Raw genomic sequence first — 22,466 nt, 5'->3', positions numbered from 1 at the left:
AAAGTAGTAAAACAAAGGAGTCTTAATCTCCACGATAATTTAAAATTACGGTGGAGTTTGTTTTGATTCTTCGTTGTCGATACAAATTCTAGCAATCGTCCACTACGCATCAGACGGTCGTTGCTTCATGTTAGTCTTCGCCGTTGGAGGTCTCCTTAAGTTCGTGGGCTGGGTCCATCTCGTGATGGGCCGCCCTCCTCTCGAGGAATTCCTTGTTCTCCTTCCACACCTCCCCGTTCTCGTACACTTCCTTCTTCCAGATCGGCACCGACGCCTTCACCTCGTCGATCAAATAGCGGCACGCCTCCATCGCCTCCGCCCGGTGAACCGCCGACGCCGCCACGAACACGCTGGCCTCCCCCACCCCCACCGTCCCCAGGCGGTGCGCCACCGCGAGACGGAGGAGCGGCCAGGAACCCCGCGCCTCCGCGCAGATGGCGGCGAGGCGACGCGCCGCCATCGGCACGTAGGCCTCGTACCGAAGCTCCTCCACGAGCTTGCCCTCGAAGGTGTCGCGGGTCGTGCCTTCGAAGGTGGCGATCGCGCTCGCCGCGGGGTCGCGGACGAAGTCGACGTACCTGGCGATGTCGATCGGGCCGGAGGAGGCGTCGAGTATATCGACCAGATCCATTTCCGCTGCCGCCGAAGCCATGATATTGAGGCGATTTTGCCCTACTTTTGGGGGGATATAAAAACCCAGTGAACATCGACCGGAGCAGGATTGGTATAATTACACAGACAGGGACAACTGTATGTTGGTCAGTTGTCAGTTGTCAATTGTCAGTTGTTCCCATCTTTCATTGCCAGAAACTGAAGGCTCATCTTCACAGCCATGAAAAAAAAAACACATTCTACCAAATTAAATTATTTTTTCCCAATCATATTTCAATTTATTTTTTTTATCAAATCAAATTCCCATCGTAAATGCTTATATTACAATTCCTGTTACGTTTCCTACAAAGCAAGCATACTTGTTAAATGATATCTGAATTTTTTCCTACATTCACTATTATGTAATTTTTCTCAAGATTTTATAATTATTAAAATTTGATTAAATAATTTAACGGTTTCAAATTTCCCATCCATGCAAACGCGCATCTTCCACTCGCAACTCGCCAGCGACGCGGGCTCTCTAGCAAACGCGGAGGTCCAACTCAGGAGTACCCGCCACGCAGCCCGATTTCAAGATCCGATAAATACGGGTATACGACTCTGCCCGCTAACTATCGTCGCACCACTCCGAGGCCACAAAAACTCTGCTCCTTCCCTAAAAATCCAAATGGGATTCGACCATCACTTCTCCGCTTCCTCGCCTCCGTCCCTCATGAACCAGCTCCGTTCCTCGATCTACTTGTCGTGCTGCTTCGCCGGCGGCGGTGGCACGGGAGGAGACGGAGAGGACGAGCAGCCCGCCGTGATGATTCGTGCATCTGCCACCTGGATTCAGCGAAAGGCGCGGGATCTGCTCAAGTTCGGAGGGAAATGCCGGATCCTAGCGTCTCGGATCAGGCGGCGCCACCACTCGCGCCGCAAGTTCGGTTATGATCCCCTCAGCTACGCCCTCAACTTCGACGAGGGGCGAGACGGCGACGACGAGGCCTCCGGAGGCGAGTTGCTGCATCGCGCCTTCTTGTCCCGCCTCCCTCCATCACCTTTTCACCCTGCGTCCGCGGGAGTCGTTGATGCCTGAAGAATCTGGTGACTCTTTCCGAGTCTTTCTTCTCCGATTCTTTGATTTGAAATTGTACATAAGGTCATAACAGTTGAAAATTAGGTTTTTTTTTTTTTTTTTTTGCGACACGCGAATTAATTTGCAGATTTCATTTGATTTTGGAGATTTGTTCCTTTAAGGTGCGTGACCAGTAAATCCTTCTCTCTCTGATTTTTTTTTTTTGTTTTTTTGCGACACGCGAATTAATTTGCAGATTTTAAGGTGCGTGACCAGTAAATCCTTCTCTCTCGGATTTTTTTTTTTTTTTTTGCGACACGCGAATTAATTTGCAGATTTCATTTGATTTTGGAGATTTGTTCCTCTAAGGTGCGTGACCAGTAAATCCTTCTCTCTCTGAATATTTGTCTGTCTTCTTTCTTAATTTATTTTTTATACTTTTTATTCTTCTTATCTAAAAGGAAATATACATCTTGCGTCAATCAGTCAAAAAGATGTCTTATTTAAAATATTTTAAAAAACACTTTATTATATTTTTATTTTAATTTGATAAACTATGCCAAAATAAAAATAAACAGAATGTCTTTTTATATATATATATATATATATATATTAACAAAAATGTCATTTTAATGGTAATAAAAAAATGAGAGATGTCCCCAAAAAAGTAACAACTTCTAATACATATCAAAATATTATTAGAAAAAAATTAAATATATTACTTTTTATTATTTCTAAGGAAGTGCGTGTTACACGATTAATTAAGAAAATAAATGTAAATAAAAAACATTAGATACAAATTAATAATAATGATATATCTGTATTGTTGGTCGTTTAGCATTCATAGTTCATAAAGTATTATTGTTAGCTGTGCATTTGGTCACTTTCATTTTAAACCAAAGATATAAATAAAATCAGAGGAATAACATTTGTTTATACTTGAAAAGAGTTCAACAAGAACGCAAGCATCAAACAGAGATAATAGAAAAACGCTCGCATTGTGAGCGAAGTAAACTAGGCAACCAAGTTTTAAACAAACAACTTTGGACCTCAATAGTTCTTGAAGCAAATGAAACATAATGCAAAAACTCCGACACCAGTAATATGACATTACACAATAGCATTTGCCGCACTAGCAATTCTTGGCCACAGGTCCGCACATTCTTTTCCAATGGGTCCGGTAATTGCAGATCCTGTGAAAACCATGAAGATCAGAAAGAGTTTTTAAGGCTTTTTTGCTGAGATTAATTTACTCGGGTGGATAACTAATCCACTAAAGTAAACAAATCATTCAGCCCAAGCAACAACAGCAAGAAATGCAACTCTGGAGTGACCATAGTCTAAGTAATATCATAAATGACTAAGACTTAATGAAAAACTCACTACACTTTAACTAGTAATACTGGAAAATAAAGTTTTTTCCTACTCCATGTCTTGCTTACCTTTCATTTCACCCTTCGGATTGACAATCACTCCTGCATTATCTGCTTAATTTGAGTGATAAAGAAATTAGACTCGTATACAAACATAAACAGATGTAAGAAAACATATGAAGAGAACTTCTAGCTGTTGCTTAGCAACAAGTGATGAGAGCAATCATGAAGGGTAAGAATTCTATATCAAACTTATGGCAAATTGGAAATGATTATTCCATCTAATGGAATACTTTTATGGAACCTGGTACCTGTAATATATTTATAACATATGTTGAAATTTGACACCAGGAACACAAAAAACCCAGACATGTAGGCCAAGTTTGTAGAAAATGACATAGCCACTTATAGTGAGGCTAACACAAAAAAGACATACCAACTACTGAACGTTTATAATAGTCATCCAAAGGTCAAACTGCAGCTTACTGGCTACTATATTCTTGAAGTGAAAAAAAAACAAAGCAAAAAACTCTATAGAAGAAATGAGTAATCAAGGACTTTGGACAATATTTGCACACATAATAAGAAAAGGATTCTTTATTACGAAGACAAAATTCAACTACACTAATTAATTAGTTACCAGTAGTGATACAAGAAATATTTTACAAAAAGTTAACTGATGATAATAACTATACATAGAGCTCAATAGAGACATGAAATCCATGTACCCAACTTCAAACAGTTGGAACAAGCACACTCCTAGAAATTTTTGTCAAAGAGGACAAACAATCCTCATTCCCATCTTTTATCATCATAAGAAACTCAATAAGCTATTGAAATAGAGCACAAAAGATAATAAACATTTTTGTATTGTGGCAGGCACAACTTTGTCTGTAAAGATAATATGAAAGGCATTTTTAGAACACAAAAATAAGACTTTCAGACAATTTATCTTCCATCAAATTTAGTAACACTCGCAAGGAAATACAAGGAATTTTAAGAGCACAAAAATAAGGCTTTCAGACATTGTTTTCCAAGAAAATTATTGACACTTGCTAGATAGGGTGGCATTCTAAGGGCTGGATATGGTGATGTTAGGTATTTACCATCCAAAGATTTTCATGTTCTCAGCAGTGTATTTCAGTCACTGACTAGTGACTAGTTAGTAGAGAATGAGGATGATGTTCATGAAAAATATAATATCAAGAAAACTGATCCTAAAAACCTCTTTGCAAGTTAAGATGAAAATCATTCTTACATGAAAATAGACAACAAATTAGCCTTCAAGCAGCAAGCAACTATATGAAAGCCAACAAACCTTGAAAAAATAAAAGCGCCTTGAAAGATAAGTAATCAGACTACCATGAGCGATGTGTATGTCAACTATAGCTATAAAAGGGAACTTTTTCTTAACATTGGAAACCCTAGACTGAAATCTATTAAGGGCCCACTTATTTCCAATTCAAAGCAATCAGTTATAATACAAATCAATCTTCTAAGCTTCCTTTGAGCAGTGATATGTGTTACCTAAACAAGTCTTAAGAGATCAACTTGAACAGAATCAGGCTGTAATTCCCTACATGCAAAGCTACATGAACTGGGTCAGACAGCAATCCACTTCTATGAAAGCTAACTCTAATCGATGTCATCATCGCACATCAGTTGCATTTACATAATTATCAAAGAAGTTGAATGATAAACCTGCTATGAGATACAAAGCGGAGATTCACAATCATGGGGGAACACGAGAGAGAGAAAAACAATTTGGTAATGGGCAGATACAACCTTCAAAGTACATGTAAACACCGTCCTTTCGGCGCCAAGGCTTTCGCTGACGGACAATGACGGCGGGCATGACCTTCTTCCGGAGGTCAGGCTTCCCCTTTTTGACGGTGGCCATGACCATGTCCCCGACGCAAGCGGAGGGCAGGCGGTTGAGCCGGCCCTTGATCCCCTTGACGGAGATGATGTAAAGGTTCTTAGCCCCGGTGTTGTCGGCACAGTTTACCGTCGCTGCCACCGGAAGACCCAGAGACATCCGGAACTTGTTCCCTGCCGTTCCTCCACGGCCTGTAAACTCCAATGCAGCAGATCTAAATCAAACACAAACCCCAACACGACGGAGAAAAAAAGAGGGAACGAATTACCTCGCTTCGACATCTTGGAGGTGCAGAGCTGACAACGCCGCTCTCGGAAGAAAGCAAGAAGCTCTAGGGTTTTGGTTTGTGGGAAATTAAGCGAGAACCCTTGGGTATAAGAAAATGGCGATTGGGTTTGCATTAAAAATGTAGCCCAATCATTAGACCAGTAAATCGAGCACAGATTTTTTGGACCATTTTTTTTTACGTCCAAAGATATGTCACTCATATTTACGACTGAATTGTGATCGTGATCCAACCGTAAATTATTACGATTCCTTCTTGGGTTCATCGCCCCCATCAGATTATAGGTTTTGTTCGGAGCGGCGGGCCAGAGGTCGTCCGGAGGACACCTTCGCTCGGCGCCCAGTAATTTGGTCACTTATCCACCATCGGAGGCCTTCGGTCGCCCGTCCGCCCGCTCGCTCCGAATAAAAACTATAATCTGATGGAGACGGTGTACCTAAGAAGGGATTGCAACTATTTGCGGTCGGATCATAGTCACGGTCCGCCCACAAATACGAGTGACACATCTTCTAGACCATTTTTTTTTTCTGGGTCCAGGAGAGTAAATTTAACAGGGACAGTAAATTATAAGAACACTTAATATAGTATAATATATTAATATTCTATATTTTAAGCGTCTTGCCTATTAGCTCAGTTGGTTAGAGCGTCGTGCTAATAACGCGAAGGTCGCAATTCGAGACCTGCATGGGCCATTTAAAATCAGATTTCCTTTTTTTTCTCATTTTCCGATATATTTGTGGACGGGCTGCAAATGGGCCTTTACGCAAAATTAGCGCTCTTAGTACATGGGTTGCTTCTTCCCCTTAAATTATATTTGTTGACGGGCTGCAAATGGGCCTTTATGCAAAATTAGCTCTCTTAGTACATGGGTTGCTTCTTCCCCTTAAATTATATAGAAAATTATATTTTTAATAATGTTTTGATAAATTAGTATTTTTTTTCTCTCTACTACTACTATATACAAAAAAACATGTTATGACATTTTTTTTATTAGCTATCATTATGGAGGAGGAAAATATAAAAAAATAGCATCAAGCTCAACAAATAACGTTTGCATTTCAAGGTCAACAAACAGAACTATAAAGGAAATTCCATTAGAGCGAGAGCTGAACCAAGAAAATTACTCACGTCGCTGTTCTCATCTCATTTCTGTTTCATCACCATGTTTGAATACATTCCTTTTAAAAAAACTCGATCATCTTTTTATAATTGAATTAACTACGTTAATTGCAAGCTGGAATAGAATCAGAAAATCATAAAATGTAAAATAAAGGCATTATAAAAATAAGTAAATTGATTCTTTAAATCGGAAAAGTTTGAAATATACAAAGAAGATTAAAAAAATGCGAAAAACTATAAATAGGAGCATCAACTAGCCTTTCCTTAATCCGACAAAGAACCAGGCTAGCTCGGCTGAGGAGAGAAGGGATGCAGATCTTCGTGAAAACCCTAACTGGGAAGACGATCACCCTCGAGGTCGAGAGCAGCGACACCATTGACAATGTCAAAGCCAAGATTCAGGTGTTCCCTGCCTTTCCTTGGATCTCAACCTCTTGTTGGTTTCGTCTTCGTGGTCCAATTTAGGGTTTTCTTGAGCACGCAGTACGCAACTCGGCTGCTTTATGGTTTTTGTTCTATGTTTTTTCCTTTATGCTTTTCTTTTCCAGTTGCTCGTTCCGGTTCTTCATAGCGGAGGATTGATAAAGCTTCCGCCAACTGGTATTGTAGCTTTTATGGTTGGGCTTGGACAAAGAATGCAATTCTTTGGCCGCAAAACAGTTCTCAGTCCGCAAAATCTTATGCAACGCATTATTTGATCAAGCACGCGATTTTGCAATTGTGAAATTAATGATCATACGGCATTCATCATTTGATTTTTATTCTTAGGGTTTTAGGTACGGCTGACTAACCTTTCGAGTTGATTCGGCCTGAACTCATAACGATCACAATAAAATATAATATAATATAATATAATAAAATAGCATCAACGATTATTTAGGTTTGAACTTCTACGCTGATTAACCACTCTAAAAATATTCCTGAATGATCACTTATTGATGATGCAGGACAAGGAAGGCATTCCACCAGATCAGCAAAGATTGATTTTTGCAGGGAAGCAATTGGAAGATGGTAGAACTCTTGCAGACTACAACATTCAGAAAGAGTCGACACTTCATTTGGTTCTCAGGCTTCGTGGTGGAATGATGATCAAAGTGAAGACCTTAACTGGGAAAGAAATTGAGATTGACATTGAGCCCACTGATACAATTGATAGGATAAAGGAACGGGTCGAGGAGAAAGAAGGGATCCCGCCTGTCCAGCAAAGGTTTGTTTGCTTTTCTGTTGAATGGTAAATTTAATGAGATTGAATCTGTCTGACAATTTCAGATTTATTCTAACGTGTTAAAAATCCTCAAAAGCTCATTCTCTCTTCGAAATGGATGAGGGTGCTCATATTGTTTCTTCAAGAGTTTCCGTGAAGTGTTTTCAGAGGATTTTACTCGAATGCTTTCGTTTTAGAATTGGATTGTCGAGTGAATTGGTTTGACCTCCATTTCGTAGAAATAATAATTTAATCAGTCCAACGCTGAAAAAGTGATAGTGAAAAGATATGGTTGACAATCTTGACACCAAATTTTATGCAATTTTGTCCTTAGTTGATCCACTGAACCTGCTTACCTGTTAGTGTCTTTTCATTTTCAAAACAGTGCTTAGAGGAAATAAAACAGCATAGTTGTTTCTTCATTTCCTTATCATATACTTAGAATCTCATGATCATTTTGTTAGAAATTTCAATTTAGCTATAATCTTCTACTTTGATATGTAGATAGTCCAGTACTTTTGAGACAGACAACCTGTGGAATTGGAAGTATCATTTGGGAACAAAATGTTTTAATTGTAAATATCAATTGTTTAAAGCAACCATTAAAGAAAAAAGAATTACTGCCAAAGAGACTTGGTTCACTGAATTTTTTGTGTCAAAACCTGTGTGATTATATTAGCTTATGTTTCAAATTTTGCCGAACTTCTGTATTTGTTGTCCTTGCAAGATTTTGGATTCGAAGATAAAATTGCTAGCAGAAGCTTCAAATGTAGTTGTTTCTTTTTTAATCTGAGTTACTCCTGATTGTTTAGATTTATTAAATTTCTTTTGAACTTGGCCTCCATTGATGTTTTAATGTGTGAAGTTGTTAATTTGTTACCTCGTCTACTTAATATCTTTTTATGATGCTAACTGGATTTTGGTGCCGTTTTACTAATCGTGATCTTGCTGTGGATGCCAATTGTTGGTGGAGCGTCTTACATGCCAAATATAATGCTGGGAGTTTTAGTATTATTTTGTCCGATAATTACTGGGTTTAGTTTGATTTTGTCCTTATCACTGAGTTCACAGGTATCTTATATTGTTTCGGTACAGGCTTATATATGCTGGAAAACAGCTAGCTGATGACAAGACTGCCAAGGAATACAATATTGAAGGTGGCTCTGTTCTCCACCTTGTGCTTGCTCTGAGGGGTGGCAAGTACTAATTCCAGTATGCTGGGGATGTGTTATTTGTGACTCTCTTTTTTAATGAAGGTGTTATACTGTTATTTGTGACTTTGGACATCAAATGAGGTTGTTTTAGATATATTTTACGATATGATAGTCTCAATCTAAGTGGCTTTGCTATTAGGCATTCTTGTATCAATGAAGTCTATTCCAAATACATACTTTAAATTTCGTGGTAATGGTACTCAAGATCATAGGCTTTGCTCTTCATAATTCTTTGACATCAAAGATATTTATTTGAAAGGCGGCGTCTGTTTTTTTTCCAGAGATTGACAAAGGAGTATTTTGATAAACCGATACACCAATTAGTTATTTGAAAAGTAAATGCCTGATTTGCTTATTTAGGAAACCTATGTAAACTTGCATTGTAAAACATACATTTAAGTTTATCGTCACTCGTGCAACATGTGAGAAGAAACAATGTTAAGGTGAGACGTAGTTTATTTTTATTTTGCAAACTATAGGGTGTAAAATGAAAAAAGAAGAATAAATTTCCACGATCCTAATGGGCACACAGTTGTAGGAGAGTGCAACAAGGCCTGCTCATCTGTAGAATTGGAGGCCCAATTATGCCCAACAGAAACTTGCCTCAAATAAAGCGCAAGTATCTGCCCCTTCCTTTTACTAACGGCAGTCGTCGATCCTCAGATTGCGGTTTGCTTCGCCTGTTGCTTAGTTTTACCGTCTCCGAAACCCGGCGGAATCTTTGAAACCCTAGGATCGATGGGGCAGGGAACCCCCGGTGGGATGGGGAAGCAAGGACACCCTGGCGATCGTAAGCACGATGGTGATAAGAAGGACAAGAAGTTCGAGCCGGCGGCACCGCCATCTCGTGTCGGCCGCAAGCAGCGCAAGCAGAAAGGTCCCGATGCCGCTGCACGAATTCCCACCGTCACCCCCCTCTCGAAGTGCCGCCTCCGCCTTCTTAAGCTCGATCGCATCAAGGACTATCTCCTCATGGAGGAGGAGTTCGTCGCTAACCAGGAGCGCCTCCGCCCCCAGGAGGAGAAGAACGAGGAGGACCGATCCAAGGTAGACGACCTCCGGGGTTCGCCCATGAGCGTGGGGAATCTTGAGGAGCTTATTGATGAAAACCATGCCATCGTCTCCTCGTCCGTCGGGCCGGAGTACTACGTCAGCATCCTTTCCTTTGTCGATAAGGACCAGCTGGAACCTGGTTGTGCCATCCTCATGCACAATAAGGTCATTCTTTTTCTTGATCGCTTCTCCATTTTAGGGTTTGTGTTAGCACTTTTTTCCGCTGTAAGATCGACGCTAACCTTTCGTATTTTTGATGAAAATTTGAGGCTGCTACGTTGGAGCATCTTCTTCTGTCGAAACGAATGATAAAGTGTCTTTTTTTTTTTGGCCCTTATTCCTCTTTGTTGGATTTTTTTAGGACTGACTTCAGATCCTCTGCTTAAATGAACACCTAGAATTGGCTCTTTCTGCAATCACTATAAATTTGTCTTTTCCTTGTATGCAAGCCGTGGAACTAGCATGTTCTCTATTCGCTACCCCTTTCCTAGGATCATAGGGCTCTTAGGATAGTTGAGTTTGCATGAACTATTTGTTAACTTTTTATGGTCATATGGACCAGCATAACAGTAAAGGGTCTTGGCGCAACAGTTACCTAGAGGTCACGGTTCGAGTCTCAGACGGAGACCCTTCCCTAGGACCCGTATTGGTGGGAGCTTCGTGCACCGGGCTGCCATTTAGAATCAGCTCAAGGCACTAGATTAAACAAAACTTGGATCAAAGGAACAAGTACGCTGGAGATGATGAACAGGTGAAGATGACCTCTCTGGTGGAGTAGGCATGGAGCTGGCAGAAGTCAAGTAAGAAGTGGGAGGGGAAGGAGAGTGTGGATAGGAAGAAAATCTTTCTTTCTGTTTGTTTTTGTTGACGGATCCCCATTCATGTTTATAAATTAATTCTGATACTCATTGTGCTACCTTGACCCTCTAGATTTTTCTCTTTAAACCATTCTAATTACTTATTCTTCTGTGTTTTTTGATATAGTATGCAGAAGTTCATGTTTACTCGATAAAATAAGAAAATTCATTTAGTGTGTAAGCAATCATGTAATGATAAATCATTATTTTTTTTCTTCCAAAAGCTAGATTAATGACTTTGTAAAAGAATAAAGAATAATATTTATGTCAAGCTTGTTTAAAAAGAATGTAATGGTTGGTATACCAAACATTACAAATCATTACATTTAGAACTAATTTAGTATACAAAGTGGCATATAATTTATTTATTTCCTTATACCCTTAAAGTTTAGATTATGTAGACAAATAACTTGCATATACAATCTTTCTTTGAGGACAGTCGAGGGTCCGCAAACTTAGGATTGCAAGATCCTATAACATATTTAAGATATTGTATCTTGTATATGTTATTTTATAATTTTAACTGCAGCTTAAGTTTAATTAAGAGCACATAGCATGTCCTAAAATGTAATACTCTATCCAATTTAAAGCAATAAGTTAGAGCAAACTATCAGGTTAGAGAAAAATATTTCCAGATGCAATGAGTTCACGTACCACATGCAAAATATTCCAAAGTAACCTTATATGTGAGTATAATTCTAATCATACAATAGGTAAAATACTTTAGTTCTGTGTTTTTTTTCAATTAGTGAACACATGTTACACATTTCTTCTTTAAAATATGTAGAGAATTATTGACGAGTATCACTGCATTGTAACTATACTACCTGTGTTTCTTTTCTTTGAAATGAAGATCTGTTTTAATTGGAATATCATACTTTGTACTGCAAGTATCCATATAGCTGTCACTACAAATGCACTTGCTGTGTTTGCCTTTTTTTTTTTGAAGTGAGAATCTTAACTACCCAATATTATTATTTTTCCTGTGTATCTATTGTTAATTAAATCAGAATGCCTTCTGCAGGTCCTATCGGTTGTTGGCCTTCTTCAGGATGAAGTTGATCCTATGGTTTCTGTTATGAAAGTTGAGAAAGCACCTTTGGAATCATATGCTGATATAGGTGGCTTAGATTCTCAAATTCAAGAAATTAAAGAAGCTGTTGAACTTCCTTTGACTCATCCAGAGCTGTACGAAGATATTGGCATTAGGCCCCCTAAGGGTGTCATATTATATGGGGAGCCTGGAACTGGAAAAACTTTGCTTGCCAAGGTGAGAGATTGTATTATTTTGATTCTGTTCATTTTTTGTGACTCACAAACTATCATGTCATTTTGCATTGCTTGGATCTTTCCATTTGCCTTTTCTTTTTATTTTTCTGTCTATGTTTTACTTTTTACCAATAATTTTGTGTAATTATATTTGCACAATTAATTGGTCTTCTCTTTGACAAATTTGCATCCCTGTCATTTTTTTATGAGTTGAATGGAATAATATCAAGGTTCAAAGTTGTGTTCTGAGTTGGGCTAGTTGTCCTCTGTCAAAAATAACCACACTGATGTTGTGCCGAGCAATACTGAAGGGGCTGGGGAGCTGCTGCAGAATGCTAGCAGCATAATGAAGAAAAGGACGCAGGGAGCAACTTCCAAACCATAGAAGCATGATGTTGATGAGATGGAAGATAAGCAGGAGAAAGAAAAAACAACCTAGAAGTTTGCTGGAGCCATCACCATTGAAATTGTTGCCTTTTGGTCTTGTCCTGTTCCGGCGTACTACCATAGGAAGGAACATAATGTCTCACCAAAACCCTTATTAGTATAATTCTCAGCTTTTGTTAGGGATAACAATACATGCAGAGATATGATTATAGGAAAGAATAGAACTGTCGGTGTAATTTATTGTAATGAAACATGGCGTCTCCTAGTGCTAATTTATTACCTATCCAAAATTTTATTGTACTCCTTTTACACATAATTAGATTGTTGAAATTATTATAATCTTAGTCACTTTAATGCTATGATTGACAGCATCTATAACTCCTTAACCATGCTATAATGGACAAATTGCAGGCTGTAGCTAACTCAACATCAGCCACTTTCTTGCGAGTTGTTGGCAGTGAGTTGATTCAAAAGTATTTGGGTGATGGCCCAAAACTTGTTCGAGAATTATTTAGAGTAGCAGATGAACTTTCTCCTTCAATAGTGTTTATTGATGAGATAGATGCAGTTGGAACCAAAAGGTAAAATTAAACGGGAATTAAAAGTCTGCACTTCTTTTTCTGTATGAGTAAAGATGATGTTATTTTGAAAAAAAAAATAATTGCATTATTTTCCTAGATATGATGCTCATTCTGGTGGTGAGCGCGAAATACAGAGGACTATGTTGGAGTTGCTGAACCAGTTAGATGGTTTTGACTCAAGGGGTGATGTTAAGGTTATTCTTGCAACTAACAGAATTGAAAGTCTGGATCCAGCCTTGCTCCGTCCAGGTCGGATAGATAGGAAGATTGAATTCCCTCTGCCAGATATTAAAACAAGGCGGCGAATTTTTCAAGTGTGTTATTTCTCTTGACTAATTATAGAGCTATCGTTCAATGCAATATACCTATTTCTGCACATGTCTCTATTTTTGGGACCTGCTGATATTTTGCCATCGATTGCTTAGATACATACTACTAGAATGACACTGGCAGATGATGTCAACCTGGAGGAATTTGTCATGACAAAGGATGAATTTTCTGGAGCTGATATCAAAGCAATCTGTACTGAAGCTGGTTTGCATGCTTTGAGAGAGCGTAGAATGAAGGTAACTTATGTTTCTAGTGGTTACTATATTACTTGAAAGTGAAAGTAAGGGGAATGTTTATAGTCTGGTGCCACCAGATGCTACTTTGTTATTCATAGATACCTTTGCTTCCATATGCGCACATGTTTTTAATTTATCTGTTAAAATATTTGCCACCTATTTCTGAAAGAGACCATTAGATTTTTTTTCTGTTCATATCCAAGATTCCCAAACCTAATCCTGATATATAATTGGTACATATTATTTTTGGAGATTTTTTGCAGAGAAAATTTGCATAGTTATGCCCTTTTCTTCTATCTTGTTCTGATGACTGATGGTTGTAGTTTCCATCCGCTCCTATTCAAGTTTTCCAAGCCGAATCATTTACATAGTTATGCCTTTTTCTTCTATTTTATTCTGGTGGCTGATGGTTGTAGTTTCCATCTGTTCCTATCCAAGTTTTCCAAACCTAATTGATATATAATTGGTGCATATTACTTTGGAGATTTTTTACAGGGCAAATTGACATAATTATGCCCTTTTTTTCTTCTATCTTATTCTGGTGACTTATGGTAGTAGTTTCCATCTAGTGGTTCATGTGAAACTTGATTATATGTTTTTCACTAACAGATTTGAGCATGCCTACTTTAGTGGCTTGCTTTTTTTAAGATTCTGTAATGTTTAACTCCTACGTCTGGACAAGTATGTCAACTCCCAACACCTACATGGAATTCCTAGTACAGTTTGTTAATTTATCTCTTTGAAAGTGAAGAAATCTAATTTTGTTAAAACTAGATATTGTAGTGGATTTAGCTATTTTAGTATGTCTTTATATTACCTTGACTAAATAAAGTGGAAATTGTTCGTTGATGAGATGTACTTGCATTGTAAATAAAGGCTATCAAAAATTTTGGGTGGCATATTTGCTTGTTTTTGAATAAAAATTCATGTTACCTTCATGCAAGGTTTTCTTTTTATGATTATTACAACCAAAAAACTTGCTTCTCTTTGGAACTCTCCACTCATGTTTTTCAAGTAATACAAAATTGACACTACATAAGTGTTCATAGGGTTCTCTTCCTCTTATACCCCATCTTGCCTTAGAATAATATAATCGTGCTTATCATTATAGATGTTTGTCTTGCCTGGAAGAATATAATCATGCTTATCATCACAGATGTTAGCCTTGACTGGAAGAATATAATCATGCTTAGTTCACCACAGATGTTTGTCTCTCCTTTTTTTCACATGATTTCTCTTTCCTCTATTTGATTTTGTTGTATCTTGCTAGAGTGGCGAAAGTGATGGAGGCCTATCACTGAGGCTTCCGCAATATATTTTTAAGGGGCCAAGCCGAAATATTTTAGCTGTGCTTTATCCAATTATACTAATAGAATAAGCTTGTTCATATAGCACAATAAGAAACTTTATTTGGACGCCTTCATGCCTGAGAACTTTATTGTTCACTAGGAGATTGACAGAAAAAGATCTAGAATTTAGACCTTGATATGGAACCGTTGAGATCATGTTCGTTTGAAATATATTGCAAATAAAATCCAACTTATGCCAATTGCATTTGTTGATCGATATGAAGTATGATGAGTCAGATTATGTAGGTTATCCGTGAGAAACCCTAAAAGTGTCGACGCATAGGGAAAATTTGCCAACTGGATTCCCTACATAGAATGCATTCTTTCATTACCTTGCTGAGCTGCATTCAATTGACGGGTTAATGGAATGCCAAATTGTTTGCTCTTTTTTCCCCTCTGAACGTCATAGACAGTACTAGCTTATCAGCAACTCTTTATGACATCATCTTTTCCCAGGTTACTCATGCAGACTTCAAGAAGGCCAAAGATAAAGTAATGTTTAAAAAGAAGGAAGGAGTACCAGAGGGACTCTACATGTGACAAACTGATCCTCTTGGACTGGAAGGTTATTCTTATTTGTTGCTTTTTAGCATTCTAATTCAACCTTTTAAATTTTTTTCATTAACCTTGATATCGGCAAATGGGTAAATAAACGGCTTGGATTTATGGTCTTGCTAGAAGTAAAATTTGGTGATTTTCTTATTCAAACTGCAAATGTATACCTTCATTTGAGAGTGACAAATCTATGTCATGGTAGTTCTTGCTGATGTCCTAGCTGCTATAGTTGATCAACTATACTCAATTTGATGTATAAGAGAGGATGAATAAGAAACACAGACTATATGGTAGACGTTACATCCTTTCTTAAACATAAAATTAACTATAGTCCATCAACTGCAGTAGAGGTTTTTTGTTTCTCATTGCATCAACTAGACATCAGGAACCAATTCTAGTACTGATTGTATGCTAGAAAAGTGCTTTCATTTCCCATGTGTTGCATCCTTTTGTTGTTAGCATAAGTGACCAATTAATCAACATTTTCTATATATATGGTATGCCTCAAGCTTAGTATGGCAAGTGAGGCCATTAGAGGTCTTATCCTTGTCTGCAAACTTTCTGCACTGGGCTATTAAAAATGTTTTTCCCATGGCAGAACAATAAATTCTATTCAACATCATGTCTTAACATTTAAATAATTTACTTATACATGGTTTGCATTATAGAATGAAGTTAACAAAGAACGAAATAGTTATTTTTAGGGATGAGTGAGAATGGAAGAGGAATATATGTAGTCATATTTTGGTTTGTTCATGGCATGAAATTTCTTAGATATTGAATGTGTACTTTATAGCTTGGTTCGTAATTTTCATTCTCTTTTCATCATTTGGTTTGTCGAAATCGTACAAGTAATAGACAATGAATAGTCACTATATTTCAAAATGTTCCAACAAGAAATATTTTGTCCAATCCACTTGGTTTCATTTGCCGCCAACTTGGCTATCCTTGTCTTTATTTATAATATGACCTCAATTGTAGGATCCATATTGTGAAACGAAACAGCTGCAACATTCTACTTTTGTTGCAAAGAAATTTAACACCTATTGATTTCAGCACTTCGGCTGCAGGTAGGATATCCCCCACGCGTGGAGCAATGCTGTTTACAAGGGCACCGTCCAATGCCTTACCAAATGTATTTCAAATCCTCTGAATTTTTATTTTTATTTTGTAATTTGTATTTCGATGAATGAACGTATTTATGTACTTAAAACTTTATGTATTTGCATAAACTTGACAAGGAAACTTCAAAAGGACCCGAGGAAAACGAGCTATTGGTGTTTTTTATTTTCAAATATTGGACCCACTGATTAATCAAATGTAGGCAAGGAACCGGAGGGCAATTCGGAACGACCAGTTCGCCGTTCTATTTTGAAAGCACTACTTTAGTTGGTTTGTTTGTTAGATAAATAATTGCAACTGCATTGACTGCCCTTGTGCTTATTTACATTTCGTGAAAACGTAATTCGTCCCTCTACTGAAATTCTTGAATCAAATAAAATTTTGCTTTGGAGTGGCTGGTAATTTTCTTTCTTTTAATTAAGATATTTGCAGTATCGGCGGCACGATGGTTCAGCCATTTAAAATGAGTTCGTTTAATTGTTGGTTAAAAGTTGATCTATTCGAATAAACTGAAAGTTAAAAAGGAAAAAATTAATCAGGAAGGGAGACCGAAAATTGGTCTTCGGGAAAATAAAACACGGCAAGCTTGTGCTATGTATAGACAAACTAAGCTCATATCGATCCAGAATCAATGTTCAAAATTTTCATTATTCTATGTAAAATACCAAAATAATGGTTGCTTACCAAAATAGGAAAGAAAGTACATGAGCTACTCATAGTTTAAGAGTCAAGTCGAGCTCCTCTACTAGCTCCTGTCCGTTACTCGTCTGAGTTTCCACTACAACTGGTGATCCTGCCACAACAGATGGCTGAGGAGACTGAACGCGCGTGGCGACGGCTATCTCCCTTCTCAACCTTCTATTTTGCCTCTCCTGCTTATGCGCATTCTGGTGGCCGCCTAATGCCTGAGAGCTGAAGAACCTTCGCGGGCAGTAGCTGCAGGTGAACATCCTCTCTAGATTCAACTCTGCATCCAGATTCCGGTTATCATCATTGTTAGTCCTCTTGCTTTCATGCTCCATAGGTCCAATGAATGATAGCATTATGTGGGTAACCCATACCCATATATGCAAGGAAGAAGTAGGTACAGTAATTAATGAGCTGAAATCCTCCGATTAGACTGGGAATGGCCAAGCAATGCATAACTTCTGATCATCTTCCTCACGCTTTTAATGCGCTGCACATTTTTATCCTCTCGATGCATCTGTTTTGTTTTACGCTGTAGATATTCTCTTTTAAGAATGTGTATACACTTAACCACCCACTCAATAAAGCCCCTAGCACTTGGAAATCCACAAGTCAATTAATGCCCCGCTAGTAAAACTCATGATGTTCACGTGGTTTTTGTTGGTGGCAAACCCAAACCTGACTAACTTAATTGCGTCACTATAATTGTGATATGTTTTGCAATCAAGTGGTTCAGTAGTCAAATTCTTATGCATTGCCATGCCAAGAATAACTACAAAAAAATGATCTAATTTTTCTTAGCCCTAGGACCCCATTTAAACCGACAAAAAGACCATCGATCTTTGTCAACTTGAACATCTTGCAGCCCTACTTTAGCAGGTACAGCATATTAATTTAATTAGGCAGAGACGTGTAAATTGTGCTCCAAACAGTAGATTGATTTGCTACTGTAGATAATTCCATGTATCTATCGCAACTCGGAGGAGAATATTCTATCATGTCTGGTGACAACTACCGAACAAGCATCCAAAACTTGACATTCTTGAATTCCTATGTATCTCAGCTTTTGGAACAACTCCCTCGGACTAACTTTATTATCTGCCATTTATGCATGCATTTGACCGCTGGCTGATGCATCAATATAAGACCTGATCCTGTTGGGAGGATGCAATGCATGCACGAGGTTAATTGCAACCTGCCTTTAATTATATATGTGCCTGCCAGATTACTTTCGTAAGGGAAACATACAAGCTAATCAATCATCATCGTGGTTGTTAATTGCTCTAATCGTTGTTGCAATTGTCATGATCAAACTGTAGTATTTGTTCCAACTAATACACTCTAAAGTGATTCATTATGAAATTGGGGAAGACGGATAGCCGGCTAGGTAGCTTTAATATTGATCGTAAAAAGACTTTGGAGTAGAGGAAGCCGGCGCCAAGTGAACTTGCATGTCACAAAAAAAAAAAAAGAATGTAGAGAGAAAAAATATCAACAAACAGGCCAGGAAAGGGTCCCTGATACAGATACTCCGACGCTCAAGTCAGGTAAGTGATCAGGAGGAAAATGAAATGCGACAAATGATAAAAATGAGCAATGAGATCCAAGTATATAATTTTACGTACCTGCACCTTTAGGAGGAGACCTCTTATATATATAGTGCTAGTTTTTCTCTGTGCATGAATATTGATGTATTTTTAAAGAAGGACCGACTATTATGGGATTTTGACAATTTTTCTAAAATAGACCCACCATTTCTGTGCTTTAAAGGGTAAAAACTTTCTTTATGCGGATTACACATGGAATATTCCTTTGATTCTCTGACAACCATTCTACAAAATGCCAAAAAGGAATATTAGACCGTTGGATTGGTGGACCTTGAATACGCTTTGATGGAAGGTCGACCGACTCCCTTTTAACATCGGGTCAGACCTCGTTCTCGGATGGAGTCGGGTCATCTAAGGGATATTGACCATCCGAGGACTCGACCTCCCTGAGGACTCGGCCTCCGCCCGACCAAGGAGTCCGATCGGACCTCGTTCTCAGAGAAGAGTCGGATTAGCTAAGGAATGTTGACCATATTGAGGACTCGGTCTCTACTTGGCCAAGGATTCCGGTCGGGTCATATGTCTATCATATCCGATTAAACCGTGAGGACTCGGCTTCGAATAGCACTAATACGACTCAAGGTTCCATCGAGTCTAGAGGGACTCGCAATCCGATCGGCTGGACCACGTTGGACCATGTTACCGTGCTAGCTTCGAGTGTTGACACCTCCTTAACTTTGACCACCACATTAACTAACCTTATTGACTTTGTCCCCCACTTCGGGGACCCTATCTAATTCGTTGTTACAAATCTCCCATTCAAGTACAGTCAAAGGAGGCTGCAAGCCCGACTGATTAGACACTTATGTCCTTTTGTGTTTCTCATGTTCTGATTGGACGCTTGGTCCCTGATCCGTCACTTGACTTGAGCTGACGTCATACTCGCCCCTTGAAAACAGAGCACATCATTCACCATTAATGCTTAGTATAATGAGAACACTTTTTATTCATAAGCATGCTTACAACCTCTCATCCCTAACAAATGCAACCTGTATCTTACTGCCACGTGGAGCATGTTTATGAAAAGAATATCTAAAATGATATGTTACTGTTGAGATTTGATGTGACCTCTAGCAGTTCAAGTTTTACGGTGTTGATTAATCCTCTCTCCTTCACTCCCATGATCAAACAACTATAGTGGGGAACTGCTAGGGTTTTTTAGGTTTACAACCTTTGATGCAATTTCTATCATTTTCTTATTTTCATCTTTGTCTTCTTCCTCGACTTCTTCTTCAACTTCCGTCATTGCCGCCAGTGATTTTTTTATGTTTCATTTTTTCGTCGTAAGTTCGTTTTCACCCCTTTTCTATTCACTTTTCCTGTTCCTCATGGCCACTGCTCCTCCCACCGCCGTCCATGGTCTCTAATACACTTCTATCTCCTCTGACTTCAACGGGGGGAGGGGGAGTGGATTAGATGTGACTTACTTATAATCTCCCTCACGACCACCACATCATCATACCCTCTGGTCATGATTGTCCCCACCTTCCCCCTGCCAACTACCTAACTTTCTTTAAGGATCAATTTTTGGTCGACCTTCATTTCCCATTACACCCCTTTTTTCGAAGTATATATATATTTCCATATTCTGCTCCAATAGTTAGCCCCCAACTCCATTAGATTACTGTGTGGAGTCATCATCCTCTTCCATTTAACAGAGTCCTCTTATATCCCGAGTCTTCCATTATTTTTATTCTCTCAAGAAATCTGAGCCAGGTGTTTTTATCCTCTAAACCCAAGCAAACTCTATTTTCTTTGATAAAATGCCCACTTCCAACAAACGTTGGAAGTCTCATTACTTTTACATCCAATCGGTTCCTCTAGTATCCTTCCAGACCGGCCAGAAAATGGAATTGCCTCCTTCTCTCGAGCTAAGTGGATTCTGCTGGGAGCCGGTCTACCTCACTGCTTCTAGTCAATTGTCTGATCTAAAGTTCAACATTCACCAACTATTCTTGGAGGGTGTTTTGTATATCTTCAGACTCATCCCCATCCGAACTAGGCTGCTTGACAGTTTTAGTGAGAAATTCGACCTCCCTCAACTGTTGTATTTGGCTAATTTTTTCTTCTGTTTTGCAACTAAAACTATATGGATAGCCTGCCTAGGGGATTCCACCAAGTTGGACGATGAAGAAATGGACGAACGTGGTGAGGCTGAACTAGCAAGCCGTGGGCTTTGGATGGTGGGCTCAATCGAGGATCCGACAAGTGAGGAGGGTGCTAACTAACTCACGGGGAGTGACGCTGTCGTTAACACTGAGGAATTGCCACCTCCTTGGTTTTTTATGATGGCCGTAGAAGTTCTCTCTGAGTCCACTACCTCCGACGAGTCCCTGCTTCAATGCCAACGTTGTAAGAGACGCTGCTCAGCTACACCCATACAATAAACTTCCACCGAAGTGCTAGCACCTCTCCCATTGTTCGAGCGGGGAAAGAGTTCCTCGTCAATTCCTCTTGAACTCGGAGCCGACCGTCAGACTCCTATTTCGTCCGAGCAGACACCACCAGACCCTGCACTATCGACCGAAACGATTGTTGCATTGTCAATTTCCTTTTTGCATTGTCAATTTCCTTTTTACTTCCTCTGTCGACTGAACCATCAGGGCCACGTTCAAAAATATACTCGACACCCAAATCAAAGTCTAAGTCCAAGTCTAGCTCATAAGGGTCGTGACCCAAGAAAGTCAGCGCTACACTCAGGCTGTCTTATCACGAGTGATAAGAGTGGCTTTGTGCTAACCCCTTCAAGCCACTTTCCCCCCATCACCTGATAAAAATATAAGGCCTGTTGGCACATACTTGGACAGATTCTTGAGCACAGACAACCGAGTGCTCCCTAGAGGAGCTGGTTGATCACTTCTCTTAAGATGTCACAGGAGTAAACTTTCTCCACTGTTGTATAATATTTTTTTCTTGTGTGTTTCGCTTTAATTTATCATTTAATTCGTCAGTTCTAGGTGACTAGCTTGTCTCTTTTCCAAAAGATGGCCGAGCTAAGTAATCATTATCGGGCCTTGAAGGGCTCGACGAGAGGAGCAAGAACTTCTCAAGGCTCCTTCGAGTGACTCCGAGATGAAGTGGCTCACTTAATGAAAGAGCTGGAGAGCCAAGCCGAGCTGCTGCTGAGACCCAAGCGGACCCTTATTGAATAGAAGGATACAGGACTCAGCTAGGCGTGGCAAATTGACAAGCTCTAGAGACAACTACAGACTTCCGAGTCCCGCCTGTGATCGGAGACCACTCGGAAACTATGGGTACCTAAAGAACACTAAAGACCAAGCCCTTGCTGGGAAGCTAAAAGAAATAGAGACCACCCTTACTTCCGAGATGGTCGACAAAGTTGCCAAACTGACTATTAAGGACCTTCTACTTGAAGAGAGACAACGTACCTTGTATTCCAAGGACACCAAGCTGGAGGTATTAAAGGACGAGCTGGCAAATTACAAGGCGAGGGAGTCCGAGCAGCTAGAAGCTTACAAATTGGATTACTTGTGCTATCAGTAGTTCAAGATATTGCTCGATCGACGTACCTCGAAGATGTTTGGCTATGTTGTGGAAGGAGCCATGAAGCAACTTAGGGAAGCTAGCTATCTGATAGTGGACATCCCCAAGAATTTCATCCGCCACCAGAAGATTTTGGAGGACATTTCAGATGATGCTTTCTTGGACTTCACTTAATATTCTTAGGA

The 22,466-nt window shown here is 39.2% G+C and overlaps 6 protein-coding genes across 7 annotated transcripts; 3 read left to right on the top strand and 3 right to left on the bottom strand.

Annotated features, from left to right (window-relative positions):
* Positions 1-76: 76 nt before the first annotated feature.
* On the bottom strand, positions 77-791 carry LOC122014695 (molybdopterin synthase catalytic subunit-like). Its single transcript, XM_042571058.1, has one exon. It carries the CDS (start codon positions 650-652, stop codon positions 131-133), a length of 522 nt encoding a protein of 173 aa, XP_042426992.1. The 5' UTR covers positions 653-791; the 3' UTR covers positions 77-130.
* A 431-nt stretch (positions 792-1,222) lies between these two features.
* LOC122016686 lies at positions 1,223-2,139 on the top strand. The gene has a single exon (XM_042574067.1). It carries the CDS (start codon positions 1,280-1,282, stop codon positions 1,688-1,690), a length of 411 nt encoding a protein of 136 aa, XP_042430001.1. The 5' UTR covers positions 1,223-1,279; the 3' UTR covers positions 1,691-2,139.
* Positions 2,140-2,574: 435 nt separating this feature from the next.
* LOC122017256 (60S ribosomal protein L23) lies at positions 2,575-5,307 on the bottom strand. Its single transcript, XM_042574815.1, has 4 exons — positions 5,190-5,307; positions 4,828-5,112; positions 3,112-3,153; positions 2,575-2,862 (listed from the first exon to the last, which is right to left on the bottom strand). Exons 1-4 carry the CDS (start codon positions 5,200-5,202, stop codon positions 2,780-2,782), a joined length of 423 nt encoding a protein of 140 aa, XP_042430749.1. The 5' UTR covers positions 5,203-5,307; the 3' UTR covers positions 2,575-2,779.
* A 1,267-nt stretch (positions 5,308-6,574) lies between these two features.
* On the top strand, positions 6,575-8,938 carry LOC122017771 (ubiquitin-NEDD8-like protein RUB2). The gene is made up of 3 exons (XM_042575460.1): positions 6,575-6,728; positions 7,274-7,533; positions 8,626-8,938. The coding sequence occupies exons 1-3, from the start codon at positions 6,636-6,638 to the stop codon at positions 8,735-8,737; spliced, it is 465 nt and encodes a 154-aa protein (XP_042431394.1). The 5' UTR covers positions 6,575-6,635; the 3' UTR covers positions 8,738-8,938.
* Positions 8,939-9,371: 433 nt separating this feature from the next.
* On the top strand, positions 9,372-16,628 carry LOC122014939 (26S proteasome regulatory subunit 4 homolog). Of its 2 annotated transcripts, none has more exons than XM_042571488.1 (7): positions 9,372-9,962; positions 11,679-11,924; positions 12,722-12,891; positions 12,989-13,205; positions 13,317-13,457; positions 15,263-15,371; positions 16,432-16,628. In XM_042571488.1, the coding sequence occupies exons 1-6, from the start codon at positions 9,483-9,485 to the stop codon at positions 15,344-15,346; spliced, it is 1,338 nt and encodes a 445-aa protein (XP_042427422.1). In that variant the 5' UTR covers positions 9,372-9,482; the 3' UTR covers positions 15,347-15,371; positions 16,432-16,628. The 2 variants fall into 2 exon arrangements, with proteins under 2 accessions (XP_042427422.1, XP_042427420.1); XM_042571486.1 differs by having other exon boundaries at positions 16,418-16,628.
* A 568-nt stretch (positions 16,629-17,196) lies between these two features.
* Positions 17,197-17,505, bottom strand: LOC122013493 (zinc finger protein 2-like). Its single transcript, XM_042569771.1, has one exon. The coding sequence runs from the start codon at positions 17,503-17,505 to the stop codon at positions 17,197-17,199; it is 309 nt and encodes a 102-aa protein (XP_042425705.1).
* Positions 17,506-22,466: the final 4,961 nt, after the last annotated feature.

Source organism: Zingiber officinale, chromosome 8B (assembly GCF_018446385.1).
Source record: "Zingiber officinale cultivar Zhangliang chromosome 8B, Zo_v1.1, whole genome shotgun sequence".
Classification (NCBI taxonomy): domain Eukaryota; kingdom Viridiplantae; phylum Streptophyta; class Magnoliopsida; order Zingiberales; family Zingiberaceae; genus Zingiber; species Zingiber officinale.
The sequence above is the reverse complement of the archived record's forward strand: the minus strand, read 5'-3'. Positions and strand labels throughout refer to the sequence as shown.

Bases quoted from the DNA above. Each gene is read 5' to 3' on its own strand.
- LOC122014695 (XM_042571058.1), bottom strand. From the start codon at position 652: ATGGCTTCGGCGGCAGCGGAAATGGATCTGGTCGATATACTCGACGCC.
- LOC122016686 (XM_042574067.1), top strand. From the start codon at position 1,280: ATGGGATTCGACCATCACTTCTCCGCTTCCTCGCCTCCGTCCCTCATG.
- LOC122017256 (XM_042574815.1), bottom strand. The intron at 3,154-4,827 runs GTTGTATCTGCC...CAAATTAAGCAG, and splicing joins TGTTTACATGTACTTTGAAG to ATAATGCAGGAGTGATTGTC. The intron at 2,863-3,111 runs GTAAGCAAGACA...TGGTTTTCACAG, and splicing joins TCCGAAGGGTGAAATGAAAG to GATCTGCAATTACCGGACCC.
- LOC122017771 (XM_042575460.1), top strand. From the start codon at position 6,636: ATGCAGATCTTCGTGAAAACCCTAACTGGGAAGACGATCACCCTCGAG. The intron at 6,729-7,273 runs GTGTTCCCTGCC...TTGATGATGCAG, and splicing joins ATGTCAAAGCCAAGATTCAG to GACAAGGAAGGCATTCCACC. The intron at 7,534-8,625 runs GTTTGTTTGCTT...GTTTCGGTACAG, and splicing joins ATCCCGCCTGTCCAGCAAAG to GCTTATATATGCTGGAAAAC.
- LOC122014939 (XM_042571488.1), top strand. From the start codon at position 9,483: ATGGGGCAGGGAACCCCCGGTGGGATGGGGAAGCAAGGACACCCTGGC. The intron at 12,892-12,988 runs GTAAAATTAAAC...TTATTTTCCTAG, and splicing joins GATGCAGTTGGAACCAAAAG to ATATGATGCTCATTCTGGTG. The intron at 13,458-15,262 runs GTAACTTATGTT...ATCTTTTCCCAG, and splicing joins TGAGAGAGCGTAGAATGAAG to GTTACTCATGCAGACTTCAA.
- LOC122013493 (XM_042569771.1), bottom strand. From the start codon at position 17,505: ATGGAGCATGAAAGCAAGAGGACTAACAATGATGATAACCGGAATCTG.